Genomic DNA, 21,995 nt, shown 5'->3' on the forward strand with positions numbered 1-21,995 from the left:
TCACTAGGGGTATACATGTATAGGCCATGCATATACTGTAAATTCACTTGAATGAAATGTCTTATGAAAGTATTGTACACAGCTTATTTGACAATTGTTCGTAAAAATGTTTCCAGAGAAACATGGTGTTTCGGACAGAAATCCTTCATCAGCTGTGCATGCAAATTCATTAGAGTATCCCATCCCATTACACAAGAAGTATTGGCTCAACAACTCAAATAGCTAAAATCTAAAAAAGCCTGTGGCCCTGACAGCATCAGAAACGATTTCAACTTCATCCTGAGAACACCTGTTGTTTTCCTGATATCTGGAGCCAAGGACTCATTACCCCCATTCCGTAAGAGTGGGGACAAGCTTGACAACTTCAGAGGCATCTGTGTGAGCAGCAATCTGGGGAAAGCTTTCAACAGCATTTTAAACAACATAATTCTCGTTTTCCTTAATGAACACAATGCCCTGAGCAAGAGTCAAATTGGATTTCTCCCAAATCACAGAACTACAGACTGCATCTACACTTTACACACTCTGATTAACAAGCACGTACATCAAGCTAAAAACTGAAAAGTCTTCACCTGTTGTGTAGATTTCAAAAAGGTGTTTGATTCTATCTGGCAGAACAGGTGTTACAGTCAATTCAGTTTCCCCTGTTCCCCCAAAATCGCGCATGCGCGAAATCATCACTCATTAGTCTTCTGCTGGGTTATCGCCTTTACTCGATATATACACGTTATTATTTGGGTTTTGGTTTTGTTTCTCTAGCTAAATTTAACTTTGCGTGCTTGTGACTAACTGCTGTAAAGCTCATGTGTTTTAGCAGAGGATTAAATGTACAAAAATTAGTTGCATATTTAGTTGTTTACGCTACTTTTCCAGCCTCTCTCTGTTTTAGTTAACTTGCTTGCTATCTAGATTTAATGCATCGGATCTAACATTTTTATTTCTTTTACTATTAAGTTGCCTTTAAATTTTGCGCATGCGTGTTTTTGGGGGAACAGGGGGAGCTGAATTGACCGTAACACCTTCCATTAGGCAATATAGGTAAATGCTAGGGACGCGGTCTGTCCAGGGGGGCGCTCGCGTGCATGCGTTTTTTTTTTTTTTTTTTTACAAATGAATAATTAATAAATGTGAAAACAAGGAAAGTCCACATAATCATAATTTAATTGTTTAATAATGTTAGCCAAATTAATATTTATTATAATAACACACGACACCTATAACCCGCGCGCCAACCCGCCCGCCCCAGCGCGATCTGCGCACCTCGTTACTGTTTCTCTGTGGGAGAAAAAGAGACAACATCACAGAGTGAGTGACATCTGCCTTTTTGACATCTTTACAGGGAGAAGTCCTCTGGTGCCCAGGGTAGAAAAAGGAGAAAAGTGGAGGAAGAAATGCGGCCAAAAAACCAGAGGTAATATAATGGTAATATGTGGTGAATTAACACTACCAGTGGCAAACCATCAGGGCCTTCCAAGGCCATCTCTGAAGGTCCATTGATCTTAAAAAAGATGCTTTATCTATTATATGTAATATATGTTAATAACGCTTCACCAATAATTTGTATTTTTCCTCTCCCTTTCAAATCCACTTTTCATGCTTGTGCTGGAAAAAAACACTCAGTGCTGAAATTAAAAATCAACCAATAGAGGTGTATTCAACTAAGGATTTTCATAGTCGAATCTGATTTGTCAGATTTTCCCTTTAGTCGACTAATAGTCAAATCGGGTTTTATTTTTATCTTGAGCACCTTACACGGAATCTCATTCTCATTTAGGACTTTTTTCCACTTCAAAGTAAAAACCTAAAACACTCAGATAAATGAATAAACATGGTAGGTTGGCTTTATTCAGCTTTTATTTATTTACTTATTTATTTTTTAATGAAACGCTAGAGAACGTTAACCGTCAGTGCGCAGTGCGCATATCAACTGTCAGACAGGCACTGTGCAAAATGTCAAAAATATTTTAAATAAAATGTGCCTGCCTGAAAATATAAAAAAAACTGACACACAACATACAAAAATTATAAGTAAAGGTTCAAGTAACGGGGTTTAAAAAGCAAACAACAACAAAAAATGTTTATAGGCCTACTTGTCGAGACGCACCACAACGAGCCGAGACGACACCGAAACGACAAACGGCTTTTTTCCACCTTACGCGTTTTAAATGGTATGCCATGTTGGTTGTTGTCGTGCGAAATGAAAGACGTTGATGACATAACTTGCACTTTACTTTGTTTGATTCATCTTTATCTTTTTCAAAATACTTTTGAAGTTTTTTTAGTAGACATTATAATCTCAGCAGATGCTGATCCTGTAGCGCGTTCAGCTCCGCTCATTTGGATTGTGCAACTGCAGGGTGTGTTTATTAATGTGTAGTAAGGAAGATGCCTATTGTTAATGCGCACACATCATTTAAAAATGTTTTTATAACAGAAATTAGGGTGATTTTATTTGACAAAGGGCTATATATAACAAAAACAAAGACATTTCATGTAACAACCAATTCTTAGCAGCATCCTTGGGCACCCTCATGCAATTAGAATGGTACATTCGACTATGACGTTCATAGTCGACTAGGGGGTATAGTCGACTATAGTCGAATCAGCGACTATTGCAGGTCACCCCTATCAACCAATCAGAATATTTCACACCGATGTTTCTAGGTAAAGAGAGAAAGGACCTCCCCCAGGACCTTCTGTTTATCTGTCGCATACCCTTGCCTTTTACATTAAGAGAGCTTTTATTATCGATTGGCAGTTTAATCAACCAATCATATTTCAAATAAGAATGGTAGGGGCGTGCTCCAATGCCTCGTGAGCTTTTAGCTCATGTTAGCTAGTTAGCAGCTCCTAGCCAGCACTGCCACGAGGTTTTACAAGCGGAAAGGATGGAATCACAGGATGTTTATAATAGATAAGTGTTCAGCTATTAATAATTTGCTGACATTTGTGAATGAATTGTGATGTTTGGACTTCTAACTGACTCATTTGGAGGTTAAATGGGGCAGTCATGGCCTGGTGGTTAGGGAACTGGTCTTGTGACTGGAGGGTTGTGGGTTCGATTCCCAGACCTGAGGCCATGACTGAGGTGCCCTTGAGCAAGGCACCTAACCCTCAATTGCTCACTTGTATAAAAATGAGATAAAAATGTAAGTCGCTCTGGATAAGGGTGTCTGCCAAATGCCATAAATGTAAATGTTAAATGAAGCAGAAGTTGTGTAGTTACGTTGCACAGTAGATGTGATTATGACAACAGTTTTAATGCTACGGTCATGTTTTCATTTGACTCTGTCTAGTGAAGGCCATGGCCAGTAAGTACGGTTCACCACTGCACTATACTGTATGTTATACTATAAAATGGGGCAGTCATGGCCTAGTGGTAGGGAACTGGTCTTGTGACCGGAGGGTCGTGGGTTTGATTCCCAGACTTGAGGCCATGACTGAGGTGCCCTTGAGCGAGGAACCTAACCCCAACTGCTCCCCGGGCGCCGGGCTAGGGCTGCCAACCGCTCTGGACATGTGTGCACCACAGCCCCCTAGTAATCACTGGTGTGTGTGTGTGTGTTAACCAGTGTTGGGAATAACGCCGTTAAAAATAACAGCGTTAGGTAACGGTGTCATTTTGTCAGTAACGGGATAATATAATTAATTACTTTTCCTGTCGTTACAACGCCGTTGACGTTACTGGTCATTAAAAGCGGTGCGTTACTATATATTGATATACTAACAGTAATCCGAGCGGACCGCTGCCACAGGGTTGCCAAAGCCAACCCCCCCGGCAACTGGCAACCCTGCTGCCCAGGGTAGTGAGGAGGAGTAACAGATCTCGATAAGTCACAGTTCTCGGTGTAAAACCTGTTTAACTTAACAAGTCATTAAATGATTGGCTAAGGCAGCGTTATGGTAGCCAATCAGAACAAGTGTTTTTACACGCGTGCCAAAGCACGCCAGTGGACATGCGACACAAACGAAGAAGAGGCAGAAATGGCGAGTCAGGAGCAAGCAAGGAAAATTTGCATTTTCAAGGTGGCGATATCAGGGTTGCCAACTCTCACGCATTGAGCGTGAGACACACGCATTTGACCGTTTTCACACGCTCTCACGCCACACTTCCGATATCTCACGCCGAAAAAAAAGATCTAGTTTATTTACCTCTGATCCATATCTATGATTCAATGAGTTACTAGTTCGCTATGGCGCCAATCACCCACGATCGATAGATCGCGATATAACACTTAATTTGTGTCCATTTTACGCTCCCCCCGTAAATAGTTACTTTCCCTGGTAACGAGTTACTTTTATCATAGAGTAATTCAGTTACTAACTCAGTTACTTTTTTGAACAAGTAGTGAATAACTATAACTAATAAATTTTTTAAAGTAACGTTCCACACTGGTGTTAACTGCACAGGACAAATTTCGATTGCTTCGATTGGTGTAAAAAAATCACAATTGACAATAACAATTTTCACTAAATAAGCAGGTCTTAATCCTTGTTGATTAGACACTCTACAATAAGCAGAAACTTCAGATGTCACTAGTGTAATCGCCATCTATCATCTCTTTTGTATTTTTTGTATTTAGCAAAAGCTCCAATTAAAGTGGTAACTGAGTCGGGACTTTTCTAGCATATGCTGAATTGTAATTGAAGGGTGTTTAGTTTTAATATGAGAATACATTTTGATGTGTTTTCATCTTTGGCGGATAATGTTTGTAAGCATATCTTACAAACTGTCTCATATGTTTGCTGGCTCTCATTTTTATTTGAAACAAATCCAAAATGCTGCCAATCTGTAGCAGTGGTGTTTTTCTTTTAAACCAGCTCACTGACTCACACACTCAATCGTCATTGTGCCTTTTTCCCCTCTATGATATTAGCGAACACCACCACTCTATAACCAATCAGTGACCTCCAACTGCTGACCCCGCCCACAGATATTTTTAATGGATGTGCAAAATGTCTTAAATGCCCCATTTTTCAAAGTACCTTCTGGAGTGGTACTGCCAGGACTGGGCACTGGTTATAAACCTAAAGAAAAGTAATATTATGGTCTTTCAGAAAAGGGCCAGATGTCAGAAACACAGGTACCAGTGCAGTCTGGGCAGCACTGTCCTAGAACTATGGAGTGATTTTTGTTTCAATAGTTCCACAGAAGCAAAAGTAAATCCAAGAGCAGAAAGTATATGTTATGAATGCAAAACAGAAAAAAAAATATATCAAAAGTATATTTTTTAAATATAATTGGTTATTTGAAACTTATTTTTGTTTGCATTTTGACAAGTTTTTGGTTCCATTGTTTTTGTTTTTTTGGATTTTCCCAGTAAGGTCTTTTGCTTCTGGAATCTCTCTTTGCTTCTGCTTCGTTTTTTGCTTCTGACTTTTGGAACACATTTCACGTGTGGGAGGGGCTTAGATGAAGGAGTTCCTCTGTAATCTCCATTGGTCACTGATTCCAGACTGACACAGAGCTCTGAAACCGCCTCTGGGACCAAGCCACGCCCACCCCACCAGCTTCCCAACGTTTTCAAACATGGCGGAACGCGGTGGTTCTGTTTCACAGCAGCATGTAAACTGAGTTTTACCATTAAAGTTTATACAAAGGTTATTATACGACGTTACATGGGATGAATTGCAGCAGAGCGGGGTAGGCATAGCAACGCCGCGTAGCAGGCAACGAAGAGAGCGCAGAGGGCTGGAGGAGCGAGAGAGAGATAGAGAGTGACAGACCAATGACAAGAGTGAGAGAAAGCGCTGCAATAAAAAAAATTTTTTTTGAATATCTCACGAAAAAAGTAAAATTAACTGAACACTGAACGTGAACTGTTCACTTTGAGCATGTATGAACTGAACTTGAACTAGTTCAGAAAAGCTGTGAACTGGCACAACACTGCGCATCGGCACCTGCTAGGTGTATGGAGGAACTACCAGAGACACACGAAGCCCCTCCAAGATTGACACCCATGCTGGTCAGCAAATCATCACCAGGGCTGTGGTCTCCTCCTGGCCAGGGAGAGAGTGCTCGCAAAATTGTGATCTGCTCGGCAGCACAGACCAAAAAGGGAGAAACATCTGTGGTATCTCAGAGGCCTAACCCCAGGCAGCTCTGGTATTCCAATCAATTGGGAGAGCTCTCTTGGATCCTGCTTCGAGAAATGCTTTACCTATAAACCCGCTGGAAGGTGTTTGCGTTTTCCAGTGCGCACATACCCTCCAGGAAGGACTCGGGTCACAGTGACCAAACACACACACATTTCTTAGCACCCTACCTGAACCAGACCTGGTGTCTTGTCTACCGGTACATCACATGGCTCTCATATGACCAAATATGGGTAAATCACCAAAATTGATACAGAGCGTCATGAGGGCGTGCCTAAACGGTATCTCTGATCAGAAGTCGGATTTTCACTAGGTTCAGATGTTACCATGTGTCTTTCATATTATGAAAGTGGAAGCCTAGGCAAAGTCTCCATTTTACCAAAGTGATGGCTGCTACATTTTGCAAGTACAGATCAAAGGGTGGCTGTAAAGTGAACCTTTGAAGGTGCTTTTGTAGGCTACAGTACTTGAAGGTCACAGTACTGACCCAGGCACGTGTTTGCAGGCCCTATACATATCAAGCTACAATAATTATGTTGTATATTGTTCTGCTGTCTATTAAATTAGGTATGTTGGATTTTGTTTATATCTCCTATATTGAGAATCTCATTTATGCTTTTGTCTCTAGTAGGGTCCATTACTGTAATGGCCTCCTAACTGAACTTCCAAAAAAGCTTTAGCAGATTCCTTGATCCATTTTATGTACAGGTGTATCCAATGTAATGATTCTTTTTTACTAAAATAGAGCAAAATTGTAAATCTTGTGTATAACATTGTTGAACATACTTATTTGGACAATAACATATTTGGACAATAGTGTGGTAAAGATACAGCTTGTGTTGTTGATTCATAAGTTTTGGATGATCTAGAGAAATGATCACAGTTTTGTGGATTATGGACTAGTGGGTGAGACTGCAGAGCTGTTATGCATCGCTACAGTACGTGTAGCACAGGAACACATCCACAGGAACATACCACCTCTGTTCAAACTCTAGACCTCAGACTTCACATTCACATTCTTCAGTATCAAAAGTAGATTTTAGGTTACAAGGCTTTTTTAGGGCATAAATTAGCACACAGTACAGGACCTTGGTGATGGACTTTATGTTAAGTTGCAGGTTTTTCTTTTTAGACAACTCCAAACAAAAAGCTGGTGATGAACCGTCAGTAAATGTCAGGAGGTCCAAGCCCTCTCCACCACCAGTCACCATTGATGGTGTGGATTTAATCTGCTAAAACAATCTTATCAAGAAGGCTAACTCTAGCTTGGTTAAAGGAGTCATGCTGTGTTCTGGAGGCTGTTTCAGAGCGAAGGACATTTAACCAACTCATGTCCATCATGTAAAATGGCTGACACCCCCTCCACAGTACCATGATGCTGCAGAACAAAACAGATGCACTGTGCCAGGAAATCATTATTAGCCACAACGACAATAAATTAATAGTCAATATTAAGGATTAATAAAGTCAGTATCTTTTATACTGTACAGCTCTGTACTCTCCACTCTATTTTTTTTATAAAAAGTTTTTTATAGTATTTTTCACAACTTGAGGCAACATTCATAGAGAATGTGGTTTTTCTTATTATGCACTAATGAAAGACTAACTTTACTGATGCTACGCTCACGCCCAGTCCTGCTTTTTTTACTTGAGTTTATTTATTTACTTCACAGCTTATATCCATTTTGGATTTTTCACATCTAAAAAGCACACAGTTCAAGGAAATAACCTACATCACCTATTGGACAACATATTCAAACACATTCTGAGAGCAGCACTGGATAATTGATATTTTGTAAATATGGTGAATATTGGGGGGGAGCACAATGGCCTATTAAAGTATTACCATATTTATATATATATTTTAATCAGCACTACATATTTTACCCATATTACCTCTAACGTTCATTTTAACATGTACTAAAGTTAATTTTAGATGCAAGCAATTTTTGCATTAGCTAGATTCTAATGACAAACCATTAGTTACATATGGAACACAAAAAGCTTCAGAAAGTTATAATCTAAAAAAGTAAACATCAGAACTCAAGTTACAGCTATACAAGCCATTACAGGAGCATTTATGAGTCACCTCAGCCTCCAGTTTTCAACCTTGTGTACAATCCTTCCTGTAAACAGAACTATGTGACAGTAATAGTTGCTCATTTGGCATCAACACTGCAGTAATTTAAAAGGCCATGAATGTCATGTCTGCCTGCCTGAGACAGTACAATGCATTCATAGATAAGACTACTTCACAAACAATCAGAAACCCCAGACTGCTTGATCTTGGAGGTTAGGGTTAGACACATGAGAAAGATATGATGGTGATGTCTCCACTGTTACATGGACATGTGCTCAGGGAGGACATAGGAGATGTCGTCCCATGGGTGGCGGTACAGTCCCTGTTTCAGACGCTTCTGGTCCAGATAGTGACCTACAGGCAGATGATAAAATAAAAGCAGAATTGGCATTCAAACCACAGTCATCACCAAACTAGGGACAGGGGGTGAACAGTACACTACATTCCATAAGTCATGAGTGCATTTAAATACACACACACACACACACACACACACACCCCATACTCATGCGCACTTCCACACACACACACACACACACACACACACACACACACACACCATACTCATGCGCACTTCCACACACACACACACACACACACACACACACACACACACCCCATACTCATGCGCACTTCCACACACACACACACACACACACACACACACACACCTATAAAGCCCATGCTCCGACCCAAGACAAAGATCCCATTGAGCGCTCCAACCTCCACAAACTCATCTGCCTCATCCCTGTATGGAGAGAAAGAAAGAATCTGTGATACAGCAGGAGCCTGGTGGTGTCTGAACTGCCAGCAGAGGGAATAGTCTTTCCCCACACTTGCACTGACCGTGTGAAGCCCCCACACGCCCTCAACAGGTCAACAAAGGCCACACCAATAAAGCCATCTACATTCAGGATGAGGTTGGGTTTCTGGGAGAAATAAAGAACAGGAACAGTGTTAATGTTTGGTTATGCTGTAGTTCAGCAACAGTCTTCTTGATACCTTAGAGGTGGTGATCTCGACATCCAGAGAACAGTACCTTAGAGGTGGTGATCTTCTCCACGTCCAGGGCGTAGTCCAGTAGCAAGGTGGAAGGGAAGTGCTGTTTCACAAATTCCTTCAGGATCTGCACCCTCATGTCAGGGTTATTGATCTGATCACAAACAGGACAAACTAAACCATGTACATCAACCAAATATTCATTTTCTAAGACTGGAACGCAACGTGTACTTCCTTGGTAATGCATTTAATCCATGGCATTATATATTTTAATGTTTGTTAGATTTTATTTAGCATTGTGCACCATGTAAAACAAATAAGTAAGATCAGGATCCTAGCACAACTGGAAAATAACAGTTGAGACAGTAGTGCACAACAACAGCACTACAGACCCCAACCCTATCCTTAACCTCAAACCCCAAACCCCCAAGCCCTAACCCTTGATCCACATTCAGAAGTGAGCAAAAGAGACGGAGCTGCAGAATCTGCCTGTGCCAGGGTGCATTTGCATTCACTCACAGATTTGACCCGATGCCCGATGCCCATAATCAGCTTGCCGTCTTTCTTCATTTTGTTGACGAACTCCATGGGCAGCAGGCCGCTGTCGAACGCACTGCTGAACTGCTTAGCAGCAGCATCAAGTGCGCCACCGAAGCGGTCACCCTAAACACACACACAGCAACGTTCAATTTTCTTACTAAGAACTGTAATAATGTTTTTCAGTTACAAAAAAGATATAAACCGGTCATACGATAGTGAGGAGGCCAGACGTAAGACTGGAGATGAGATCTTTGCCAGCACGAGCACACACGATGGTGTTATGAGCTCCAGACACAGCTGGGCCATGATCCGCAGTCACCATCAAGCACATCTCGATGAATTGACACGCGTAACGTGGAAGTCTGTCTCACAAACATACACAAAACTATAATCTATGGTCTAAACTATAATTTATAATAGTATGGGTTCCACAACCATGCTCACCTTCTCTGGAACCAGAGCAGGCCCAAGGTTCCTCCCAAGCCCATCTCCTCTTTGAAGACCTCTGTGATGGGCATGCCAGCGTAGATGAGCTCCTGACCTCTCTCATCACAGATACTGGTCATGAAGGAGGCAGGCTTACGGATCAGACCCAGCTCCTTTGGGGAGGGGAGGGGGGTTAATCACAGACAAAAGAGATGTGACTTACTTGTCTTGCAACTGGTTTCAGAACGTCCAGAAGCCCTCACCCAGTTTCAGTTGTCCTGAATTCCAGACTGAACTGGAATTCCATCATGCAATTACAGTTACATAACATGTCCATGCTACGGATCTGGCAACCCATGTTACTGTATTGTTAACATTTTAACACCCTGGGTAAAGGTTAGGGTTAGAAAAGAAAGAAATTAAAGGTTAAAGGTCAGTACAGGGTTTGAGGTGCACTACTCTGGTCCTTTGACACGATGACGCAACACAATCCTGAATGTGATTACCCAGTACTGTCAGGCTCCACGTCCCTCCCTTTAACCTTGAACTTTGTTCCCCACCGACCATATCTGCAGCTCATCACCCTTTAAAAAACTCCAGAAGCAACTCTTTCCCTGGTTCATTCATCCAGGCTATTACTTCTCTGCTGTTATCTCCCAGTTTTGATGTATTTATTCCTTCACTGCTTTCTTCCTTTGGACATCTTTTTAAACTCTGATGACTAATCCTAACCCCTACCCCCTAACCCCAACCCTAATCTGTTCTCTGATTACTGATGGTTGCCTATGTTTAGATCTACAAACCGTTTCCAGTTTTGGGATTAACAATATTTTTTATTTATTTTTTACCTTGAACTGTGACTTCTAAATAAAACCTCTGCTTTTGAATCTTACATCAGTGCAAGTCATAACAAAAGTAATAACATAACAAAATAAAACATCTAAAATATATTGTTGACAACACAAGACTATATGATCTCATCTGTCTTACCCTTGCCCAGGAGTAGTCCATAGGCACAGTGGGAGGTGGAACTTCCTTAGCTGGTATAATCACACCACGGTTCACCAGGTCATCATAAACAGACCTGAGCACACATGTGAATTTTATTTATTTGCATCCAATAAATCTGCTATTTTTAGTTTGGCTGACCACAGAGTCACAAGCTTACCTTATGACCTCTCCTAGTTCATCAAAGCTCTTGGGGACAAAGGCTCCTGCTTCTTTGAGGGCCTGGTTCTTTGCCACCGCAGTCTCGGAGGCCTGGTTAGCACATGCTCCAGCATGGCCGAATTGCACCTGCAGCCAGAACCAGGGAGAAGGCATAGTGGGTCTCACACAGCCGGAAACAGCCAGCCAATCCCTGAGCTTCATTTAATGAATTAGTTCACGGCACCTTCTAATGATCCCTGACATGCACACCTACCTCAGAGGAGAACATAGTAGCACAAGTGCCGATGCACCAGCACACCACAGGTTTACTGATTCTGCCTTCCTTGATGCCCTGACAAATCTTATACTCCTCTGTTCCTCCAATCTACAGACAGACAATTATACATATTATACTCATTTTTATTTGCTCACATACATATCAGACAAAAACAGAAGTCTCTTGTATGCTGGGAGTTTGGCTTACAGTGGTAAAAGATAATTGTGTTGATTGGTGAGACAGGTGAGGGGTGAGACTGCTGATCTGCTGAGTTCTTACTTTACCTTACTCATCACATAATGTGTGTGTATTTTGTGTAGGTTTGTGGTCCTACTCTGATGAATCTAGGATGGAACTGTTTCTCTCCTCCACTACCTTATCGTGGTGGAGGGGTTTGTGTGCCTAGAATCCTAGGAGCTAGGTTGTCGGGGGCAATGCCCCGGGTAGAGTCTTCCAAGGCAAACTGGTCATAGGTGATGCAAATAGCAGGACAAAAGACTCCCTTGTTCAGATCAGGGTTACCGGGGCCTCAGCCTGGAGCCAGGCCCAGGGAAGAGGCTCCTTGGTGAGCGCCTAGTGGCCGGGTCTCTACACATGAGGCCCATGGGTCCACTCTCCCATGGGCCCACCACCTGTTGGAGAGGTAGTACTAGAGGTCTAGTGCATTGTGGATCGGATGGTGGCCGAAGGTGGGGACCTTGGTGTACCGATCCTCGGTTACTGAAGCTGGCTCTTTTCTTTTTTCTCTTCCAGCTTTCACGAGAGGCACTCTCTTGCTCCTGCACTCACACTCCCTGTTTTTTTGCTTAGCATCTCTGTCTCATCTCAGAACCCTGACGCTGCCCTTAATATTTAAAAGAAAAATGGAATTGATTAAGTGGTCTCTCAACGCAATTGACAATATTTTTTCCATGAGGAGTCTTAGGGTCGGGAGAACCCACATGTCCAGATGGAACGTTCTCAGCTGGACATGTGCTTGACTCGTGGGGGACATGGTATGGTTTGTGTTTGTGAGGACCTGTATCTATTTGGAACTTTGATGGAACGTAATTTGGTTGGGAAGGAGCCTGAGCTGGTGTGCGAGTTTGAGAGATACCAACTAGATATGGTTGGGCTCACCTCAACACACAGTTTGGGTTCAGGAACCAGTCCTTTTCGAGAGGGGCTGGACTTTATTATTTTATGGAATTTCTCAGGGTGAAAGGCGGAATGCAGGAGTGGGCTTATTCATAGCTCCCTGGCTCGCTGCCTGTGTGTTGGGATTTTCCCCTGGTAGACAAGAGAGTTGCTTCCCTGCGCCTTTGTGTTGGGGAAGAGGCTCTGACGATTTGTGCTTATGCGCCAAATGGTAGTTCGGAGTGCCCGGCCTTCTTGGAGTCCTTGGAGAGAATACTGGAAGGTGCCCCTTCTGGGGATGACCTTGTTCTGCTGGGAGACTTCAATACTCACATGTGCAATGACAGTAGGACCTGGAAGGGCGTGATTGGGAGGAGCAGCCTCTCCAATCTGAATCCGAGTGGTGGTGTTATTGTACTTCTGTGTGACTTCTCGTCACAGGCTGTCCATAACGAACACCATGTTTGAGCACAGAGGTGTCCATAAATGTACATGGCACCAGGACACCTTAGGACGCAGTTTGATGAGCGACTTTGTATTTGTGTTGTCAAGACTTGCGTCCATGTGTCTCGGAGACTCCGGTATAGAGAGGAACTAGCCTAAGTGGTCAACTGATGAGCACCTGGTAGTGAGTTGGATCAGATGGCGGTTGAGGATGCAGGACAGATCTGGCAGACCCAAACGTATTGTAAGGGTTTGTTGCGAATATCTGGCAGAGAAAACGGTCAGAAAGATCTTTACCTCCCACATCCGACTGAGCTTTGACTGGATCCCGAGGGAGACTGGAGACAGAGTCCAAGTGGGCCTTGTTCTGTGCCTCCATTGTTGATGCGGCAGACCAGAGCTGTGGCTGTAAGGTTGTCAGTGCTTGTCACCATGGCAATCTCCGAGCCCGATGGTGGACACCTCGGGTAAGGGAGGCTGTCATGCTGAAGAAAGAGTCCTATTGGGCCTAGTTGGCTTGTCGGACTCTGGAGGCAGCAGACGGGTACAGGAGGACCAAACAGATTGTGGCTTTGACGATCACAGTGGCAAAAACTTCGGTGAAGCCATGGAAAGTGACTTTCGATCAGCTCTGAGAAGATTCTGGCAAACAGTCAGGCAACTTAGGAGGGGAATGCAGTTCCCGACCAACACGGTATACAGTGGGGCTGGAGATCTGCTGACCCCCACTGGGGATGTTATTAGGTGGTGGAAGGAATATTTATAGCAGGGGTACTCAACTGGCAGACCGCGGTCCGGATCCGGACCCGAACGCAGTCCTGTCCGGACCCAATCTCATTCCTGATTAACTGGATACGGACCAAAACAAAACCGTAGCATTTATTTCAGGGCTATTGAAAAAACACTCCGTCACGAGTGTTACGTTCGCCGCCACCCCCCCACCCCCCCCCCCCGCTCAACAACTTACCTCGCTCAACAACTCAACTAAATTTGTCTGCGGTCCAATTTTGGCAGAGTACGCCTGATTTATACGATCCTCTCAATCCCACCATCACGCCTTCAATAGAGGAAGCAGAACTGGAGGACTCGGACAAAGTGTCCAATACAATATTCAGTGCCACGGGGGCAGTGCCTCTGGACTGGCAAACCGGGGTGGTGGTTCCCCTTTATATGAAAGGGGACCGGAGGGGGTGCTCCAACTTTTGGGGGATCACACTCCTCAACCTCTCCAATAAGGTCTATACAGGGGTACTGGAGAAGAGAGTCCGGTTCATAGTCAAATCTCGGTCACAAGAGGAACAATATGAATTCCATCTTGGTCGTGGAAGACTAGACCAGATTTTCAGGGTCCTAGACGGTGCATGAGAGTTCGCTCAACCAGTCTTCATGTGTTTTTTGGATTTGGAGAAGGCATTCCACTGTGTCCCTCAGGGATTCCTCCGTTTTAGGAGTATAGGGTACTGGGCCTGCTGCTACGAGCTATCCAGTCCCTTTACAAATGGAGCAGGAACTTGGTTCACATGGCATTAAATCAGACTGGTTCCTAGTGGGAGTTGTTCATAAATTTTATGGATAAAATTTCTCTGCGTAGCCAAGTGGCGGAGGGGGTTCAGTTTGGTGGCCTCGGGATTCCACGTCTCCTTTTTGTGGATGTGGTCCTGTTGGCATCATCAGGCCAAGACAGATCTCACTGGATCAATTTGCAGCAGAGTGTGAGACGGCCAGGATGATAATCAGCACCTCTCCCTTAGAGATGAGGTGTGGAGTATGGTCATCCAAGAGAGACTCTGAGTAGAGTCTCTGCTCCTCCATGTAGAGAGGAGCCAGTTGAGATGGTTCAGACATGTGGTCCGGATGCCATCTGGGCGCTTCCCTGCAGAGGTGCTCCAGGCATGTCCAACTGGGAGGAGACCACGGGGAAGACCCAGGACACACTGGAGAAATTACATCTCTCAGTTGTCCTGGGAATTACTCGGTATCCCCCCCAGAAGAGCTAGTAGAGGTGGCTAGGGAGAGAGAAACCTGGGCCTCTTTGCTTAGGCTACTGCCCCCGTGACCAGCAGATGAGAATGGATGGATGGATGGAATTGTTTCTCTCAGGAAGACATTTGCATTACTACAGGATAATGTATGTCTTGACTTTTAGAGTGAAGTGTTTTAAATGTCTTACATGCATATGGACTAAATTGTAAAGACACCAAGTGTCATTTTGTCTTTCATTCAGGAATTTCAGTGTGAAACTTGCAGGAGAACCCTAAACCCTAACCCATAGATACAGTGTTTGAGGAAAATGTAAGATAATGATACAACACACAGATATTTGGAAGGAACAAATCAGGTCAGCATTAGGATCAGTGTGCTTCCATATCTCCAGCACCAGTGATTCTGTCCTCCTGTCACCATGTCACCACATTCAAGGCACAAGTTAAAGCAAAACTTTGTCCTGTACATGAATTACTCCTCCTTTATACATTGCTGTTAAACATATTGTTCAAATGACCATCCTTACCTTGACTGATTATGCAAATTTCTAAATTGCATCAAAGGTAATCTTCAAATGCTGTAAACCATTCATCATTCTGCTTTTTGATTTATTACAAAACAGCAGAACTGCACTCTGCAGCCTCTGGTCTGGATACTCTACTACAACCACTGGGTTACATGTATTTATTCAATTCTTCTTGGATTCCCTCAACCCCAAATTCAAGTCAGGTATTTCTGACAGTCTCTCCTTCTTCCATTTACATCAGTGAATGTCCCTAAATACAACACACCCTTCAGCATTTTGTCATTTCAGATGCTAGTAACTGGTACAGAACACAAACAGGACACATTTCTCAGGTTCTGCTTTTAAAAGACATTTCTTTCATTTCTTTCTCTTTCATTAACACAAATCATATAACAAAGACTAATCCTGCAATAACAACTGGAATTGGGATTAGCTTTATGGTAATCTACATTGCATGATATAGCAACAATTCTTCATTTTGAACTGTTTTGTGTGGAAACCAGCAGTTTGCTGCAGATTGAAGGGATCAACCCAAATTGCCTAATTTCACCACACAAACTGGATCTGTTGCTTGGTTCTTTTCATCATTGAAGTAAATTGGTGAGAGAGAGAGCGAGAGCGAGAGCCACACACAGATAGAGGGATGAGAAGAGTTTAGATTGCAACTCCTGAGGAAATGCATTCAGAATTAGAAAGGACTGTAGTCGTAAGGAGTGTTGGGTAGAGGAGGCACTCTTACCTCTCCCAGCACAACAATGAGCTTCACCTCTGGAGTGTCCTGATACCTCAGCACATGATCCATGAATACTGAGCCAGGATACCTGTAGGCACAAACAGTATAAATTCTCACACACGCACATGCATGCACATTGTGTGCACACACAAACCTGTCTCCGCCGATGGCCACGCCCTCATACACTCCGTCCGTGGTGCGGGAGATGATGTTGTTGAGTTCGTTGGACATGCCTCCAGAGCGCGACACGTAGGCCACGCTGCCTGGCCGGTACAGCTTTGACGCCAGAATATTATCCAGCATCCCGCCTGTGTTTCCGATCTTAAAACAGCCAGGCTTTATACCACCAACCTAAAAAACAAACAAGCCCATAGTGACATATACAAGTGTCATCAATCCCGAAAAGCTGGTAAATTACCATGTATTTGTACACTTTACGTCAATCAGGTTATTATCCTGCATGGATTAAGTGGCTAATGCCAGTAAATGTTAGTGGGATACCGTAGCAGGCCCGATGATGCTAACGCCCTTTTCATCTGCCATTTTGATGATCTTGCGGGTCAGTGCCTCAGGAATGCCTTCGGCTATGATTGCAATAGTGCGGATCTACACACACACACACACACACACACACACGTCAGCATTCAGTAACCTCTCCCTACAGGGGCAAACCCTACTGGAGAAGCTGGGTAGAGTGAGTGCTTAGTTGGTCTCTCACACCTGCGTGTGCTGCAGCGTCTCCATGGTGCTGTCATAGGCAGAGCGCAGGGAGGCGAAGCTGATGAGCACGTCCACTTCCGGAAACTTCTGCATGGCATCAGACATGTGCTTGTAGACTGGTAACAGAATCTCTTTATGTCCCCAGTAAAACTTCTGTTTATGGTCCCCACTGCATCACATCCACACACACACACACACACACACACACACACAGAGAGAGAAAACTGCTGCCCATGACATTAATAGACATGCAGACCTACAGCTGTAAGGGTTATAAGTATTTGAAGTTCAACAGCTATGAAGGACATGCAGTAGAGTTAGGGTAAGGAACCCGCAGGATTCCCCCCTCCTCTACAGTAATCCCCCCTCTCCTCTCCAAGAACCCTCTCCTCTTGGAAAGCTCAAGGATTGACAGGAGCCGTACGTGAATGGGTAGACCATGGCAGCCACAGAGGGCTCCTCACGCGAGCACACGTAGTCGAAGTCCAGCATTCCCTGTACAGCCCGGGTCTGCATCCCCCACACAATCGACTTTGTCCGTCTGCTGAACAGACTGCTGGCTTTTGCCAACCCTAAAGGCCAAAAGATGAACAGAGAGGTGTGACAGATCTAAAGCAGTGCACAGGAAGTACAAGAACATTCAGTATCTTTCATTGCTGCCTAACCCTAACCCTTAACCCTAACTCCCAAGCACCCAATTAGGTCAAAGCCATAGTGTCTCATTTACACAGGTTTCAGAAAGGCACAGAGCTTTTTAACAGTTATTTATTATGTCAATTGTTTATTACAGTTATTGTTTATTACACTTTATAACCAGAGTTGATTGTCTCGTCACGCATATAAGACACTGACAAATAAACTGCTTTTGGAAGGAGTGAAGCCCCACTTAGTTCCTCTCAGTTTTCCATGTGTCAAATGAAAAAGGGCAGTGGAGGTATCTGAGCTTAAAGAACACAGTTTGCGGGCTAGGGTTAGTCTTTAGGGGTTAGGGGTTAGGGTTAAAGCAGCTCTGCCGTCGTGGCGCAGACATGCTCCATGTACCTCTATGTTCTGAGCCCTTCTCCTGGAGATCAGTGAGAAGGTTCATACTGGAGTCAGATATGCTGCAGCTAGTGAAGTTTAATTATATCTTGGAATTTAAGTCACTATATTTGTGTTACTATGTATTTATTTATTTATTTCAGATGGATAAACAGATGGGTCCAATACAATATTCTAATTCCGACAATTAAATTACTTCATGGTATGGGCCCTGTATATTTGACTAAACAACATATAGATCTCATTAAACTGGTTTATCTCAGTAAACTGTTTTATCTCAGTAAACAGCAATACTGCCCCTTGCAGATGAAGGTCAGCTACTGCAGGTCCATCACGTGTCCATGGGTTTAGTCCATCTACCATGAGTGGAATGTCTCTGTGCTCTGGATCCTCCCTCAAAAACTCCCCTTCAAACCCACCACCCCTTCTTTACGTAGCTATGTGTGTGTGTTAAATGTGATAATGTAACCTTAACCCTAAGTGATACAGGTAAATATGCCATATTTGTCAATTGTGATTTTTCACCGCAATCGAAATTTGTCCTCCGCTTTTTACCCATCTGTGCAGTTAACACACACACACACACACACACACACACACACACACACACACACACACGATTACTAGGGGGCTGTGGATCACACGTGCCCAGAGCGGTGGGCAGCCCTAGCCCGGCGCCCGGGGAGCAGTTGGGGTTAGGTGCCTTGCTCAAGGGCACCTCAGTCATGGCCTCAGGCCTGGGAATTGAACCCACAACCCTCCGGTCACAAGACCAGTTCCCTACCACCAGGCCATGACAATGTAACCCTAACCCACCTGCTGAAGCCCCTGCTCTGGTGATGTTGGCAGGGGAGGCTCCTGCTCCACTTCTCACTTCAGAGAAAGATTCACTCCTACTGGAGGCTGGAGTCTGAGGAACAGAGGGCAGACAAATAAATGGAATTAATAGATAAAAACACTTTCATGGGAAAATACTTAAAGGGTTAGGGTGTTAGAATGAGAGTTAGAGATAAGGTGAAGATGACTGTTCGGGGAAGAATGGGGAAAAAAGTATACACTTCAGTTAAAGCCTCAGCTCACAGCACAGCAAATGCTCCGAGAAGAGTGCCCCCTGAGGGCACTCTTAGTAAAGGCATTGGTGATTTAATGCTCCAAGAACTACTGTGCCCTGAGGGCTGGGTAGAATTACACAGAAGTGTCCTCCTGCTGAGGCACACATTTTTGTAGTTACAGTATGCTTCGTTTTATCCTACAGGGTAAGGGTGACAACATGTGTTGTGAAAAGCGCTATACAAATATATTTGATTTGATTTGATTTGATTTAGGGTTAATCCTAATTTAACACTATACTAGAGTGTTAAGGTTAATCCTAAGAACTACACTAGAGGGACAAATTTGCCTTAATTTATAGTGCTGTGATGGTATAAGAAAACATATGCGCACACACACACACCGTTGTGCCACCACTGCTGTTGAGCAGGAAGTTTGCAGTGTGCGCAGCAACACGTGGCTCTGAGGCGATTGGCCGATGGCCTAGCGCCATGCCAACGATGGCAGTCATGTGGGTCTCTGTGCCGAAGACGTGGATGGGGATGCCTGTGGTCTTACCTACACACACACACACACACACACACACACACACACAGAGAATATCAAACACTCAAAGAGCACAGCCTGGATTTGTTACCCATGCATTGGTTTGGGATCATTTAAGCCATATTACCACACACCTTGATACATTATGCATGCATTTGTGTGCACATGCTAGTGACATACAGATCTTTGCTCGAACTTGCATTATGAATTTAATTAATTCAACACACACACACACACACACGCACACACACACGCACACACACACGCACACACACACGCACACACACACACACACACACACACAAAATAAATATATATTCTCCATTTGCCTTTTCCTTCAAGCTTAGGTCCTCCCACACCAGAGTGTGGGAGCTTGAGGGTCCTTATCTTAGCTGTTCCCAGAACTGCAGTCTTCTAGAGTGAGATTTTGATTTCAGGTTAGGGTTAGCTCTGGTGTTCAGGTTGGTGCATGGGTTCATTGGATCTTGGTCCTCACTGTTTGAGTGGGGTGGTGATGGTGGCCTCACCTGACCTGTCGTCTTTACAATTGTGTTGTACCTCAATCTCTAGTTGTAAAGGCAGTCATCGTTTGTGGAGTTCAGTGTTAGTGTAGATGTAGGTGTTGGAGCAGTTTTCCCACTTTTAATTAGTAGTCATATTTGGCTTATAATTCACTCCTGGTAGTATTGTTCTGACTGATTTGTGTGTGTGGAGAATGTTCATATGGTGTTGAGGTCAGGACTCTGTGAAGGCCAGTCAAGTAAATCTACACCAAACTCTGCCATCCATGTCTTTATTGACCTTGCTTTGTGCACTGTCATGTTGGAAAAGGAAAGGGTCAGCTCCAAACTCTTCCTACAAAGTTGGGAGCATGGAATTGTCCAAAATGTCTTTCCTGTCACTGGAACTAATGGGCCAAGCCCAACTCATGAAAAACAACCCCTCCACCAATCTTTAAACTTGGCACAATGCAGTCAGACAAGTATCGTTCTCCTGGCAGCCGCCAAACCTAGACTCATCCATCTGATTGCCAGATGGAGAAGCGCGATTAGTCACTCCAGAGAACGTGCCTCCACTGCTCTAGAGTCCAGTGGCGGTGTGCTTCACACCACTGCATCTGACGCTTTGCATTGCATTTGGTGATGTATGGCTTGGATGCAGCTGCCCAACCATGGAAACCCATTCCATGAAGCTCTCTGCCCACTGTTCTTGAGCTAATCTGAAGGCACCATGAAGTTTGTATGTATGTAGTGATTGACTCTGCATAAAGTTGGTGGTAGCAATATAGTGCATGTGCCATCATCTGATGAGAATGAAGAGAAGAAAGGCCAGTCTTCACCCATGTGCTGCGATGGAGCATTCTGTTCGAACCCTAATGTTCTGTGTGCATGATTACGATGTGTAAAGGTAGAACAAATAAATCTCTTTAATGTTAAGATATGCGCTGTCTGATTTTACTTTCGTTTGAAAATGGTTGCAGCAGTGCTGCCATAACAGGAGGGTTTTGCAACTTCCACAGTTCCCACCTCCTCTGCATATACTCGTGTGTGTGTGTGTGTGTGTGTGTGTGTATACAGTATTTTGATCATTTTGGGACCAACACACATGCACAGTAACACACACTAAGACACACACACACACACACTAGCATACATACACACATACCCAGAGACACATACTAACACACACATACCCACTTCTCCCATCACTCTGAGGCCCTCTTGGTAATTTGGGCCTCCCCGTCGCACGAAGATGGTGACTTCATGCTCCTTTAGAGGGACCTGATAGTCTCTGATTGCCCTGACAATCCCCTACACATATGCAAAACATTAAATACACACAAACATTGAATATCCTACACACACCAAACATTAAATAGCTAAACAATTCAAACATCAATTTACACGCAGACACACACATATGAAATTCCCCTTCATTAACACAAGCAGCATGACACTCCCTACCTTAAATGTAGCAGCTACATTAGTGAAGTTAGCGATACTTCCTCCAATGATCAACACCTTCCCTGGAAGAAATAGATTCAGCCGTGCATCACTTCATGCTCTTTTGTGCTCCATATAAACAAGCTAATTTGTCACATCACCTGGCTAAGATAAATCTCAGATGGTTTTAGTAAACCATGGGAACTGAACCATGGGTGAAGTCTCGTAGACTTAAAATGGACCAAAAAAAAAAAAAAAAAAATCCTGTCCAAAATTGACCAAATCACTTAAGGTTGTTTAGCATGAGCAGATAGTTTCATCAGTAC

The 21,995-nt window shown here is 43.7% G+C and overlaps 1 protein-coding gene across 1 annotated transcript in view; it reads right to left on the bottom strand.

The window, feature by feature from the left end:
* Window positions 1-7,732: 7,732 nt before the first annotated feature.
* Window positions 7,733-21,995, bottom strand: part of aclya (ATP citrate lyase a) — a 30,249-nt gene continuing 15,986 nt past the window's right edge. Inside the window, exons 10-28 of the mRNA XM_076995364.1 lie at window positions 21,691-21,752; window positions 21,420-21,537; window positions 19,584-19,738; window positions 18,947-19,040; window positions 17,514-17,661; window positions 17,090-17,258; window positions 16,871-16,975; window positions 16,524-16,720; window positions 16,376-16,457; window positions 11,565-11,675; window positions 11,310-11,437; window positions 11,132-11,225; window positions 10,160-10,314; window positions 9,927-10,077; window positions 9,695-9,838; window positions 9,216-9,329; window positions 9,023-9,105; window positions 8,848-8,924; window positions 7,733-8,530 (exon numbers count right to left, since the gene is read on the bottom strand). Of these exons, the coding sequence (XP_076851479.1) occupies window positions 8,436-8,530; window positions 8,848-8,924; window positions 9,023-9,105; window positions 9,216-9,329; window positions 9,695-9,838; window positions 9,927-10,077; window positions 10,160-10,314; window positions 11,132-11,225; window positions 11,310-11,437; window positions 11,565-11,675; window positions 16,376-16,457; window positions 16,524-16,720; window positions 16,871-16,975; window positions 17,090-17,258; window positions 17,514-17,661; window positions 18,947-19,040; window positions 19,584-19,738; window positions 21,420-21,537; window positions 21,691-21,752 (2,282 nt within the window). The 3' untranslated portion in view covers window positions 7,733-8,435. The remainder of the gene's footprint in view (window positions 8,531-8,847; window positions 8,925-9,022; window positions 9,106-9,215; window positions 9,330-9,694; window positions 9,839-9,926; window positions 10,078-10,159; window positions 10,315-11,131; window positions 11,226-11,309; window positions 11,438-11,564; window positions 11,676-16,375; window positions 16,458-16,523; window positions 16,721-16,870; window positions 16,976-17,089; window positions 17,259-17,513; window positions 17,662-18,946; window positions 19,041-19,583; window positions 19,739-21,419; window positions 21,538-21,690; window positions 21,753-21,995) is intronic.

The sequence above is a fragment of the Brachyhypopomus gauderio genome, chromosome 2, assembly GCF_052324685.1.
Source record: "Brachyhypopomus gauderio isolate BG-103 chromosome 2, BGAUD_0.2, whole genome shotgun sequence".
NCBI classification, from domain to species: Eukaryota; Metazoa; Chordata; class Actinopteri; order Gymnotiformes; family Hypopomidae; genus Brachyhypopomus; species Brachyhypopomus gauderio.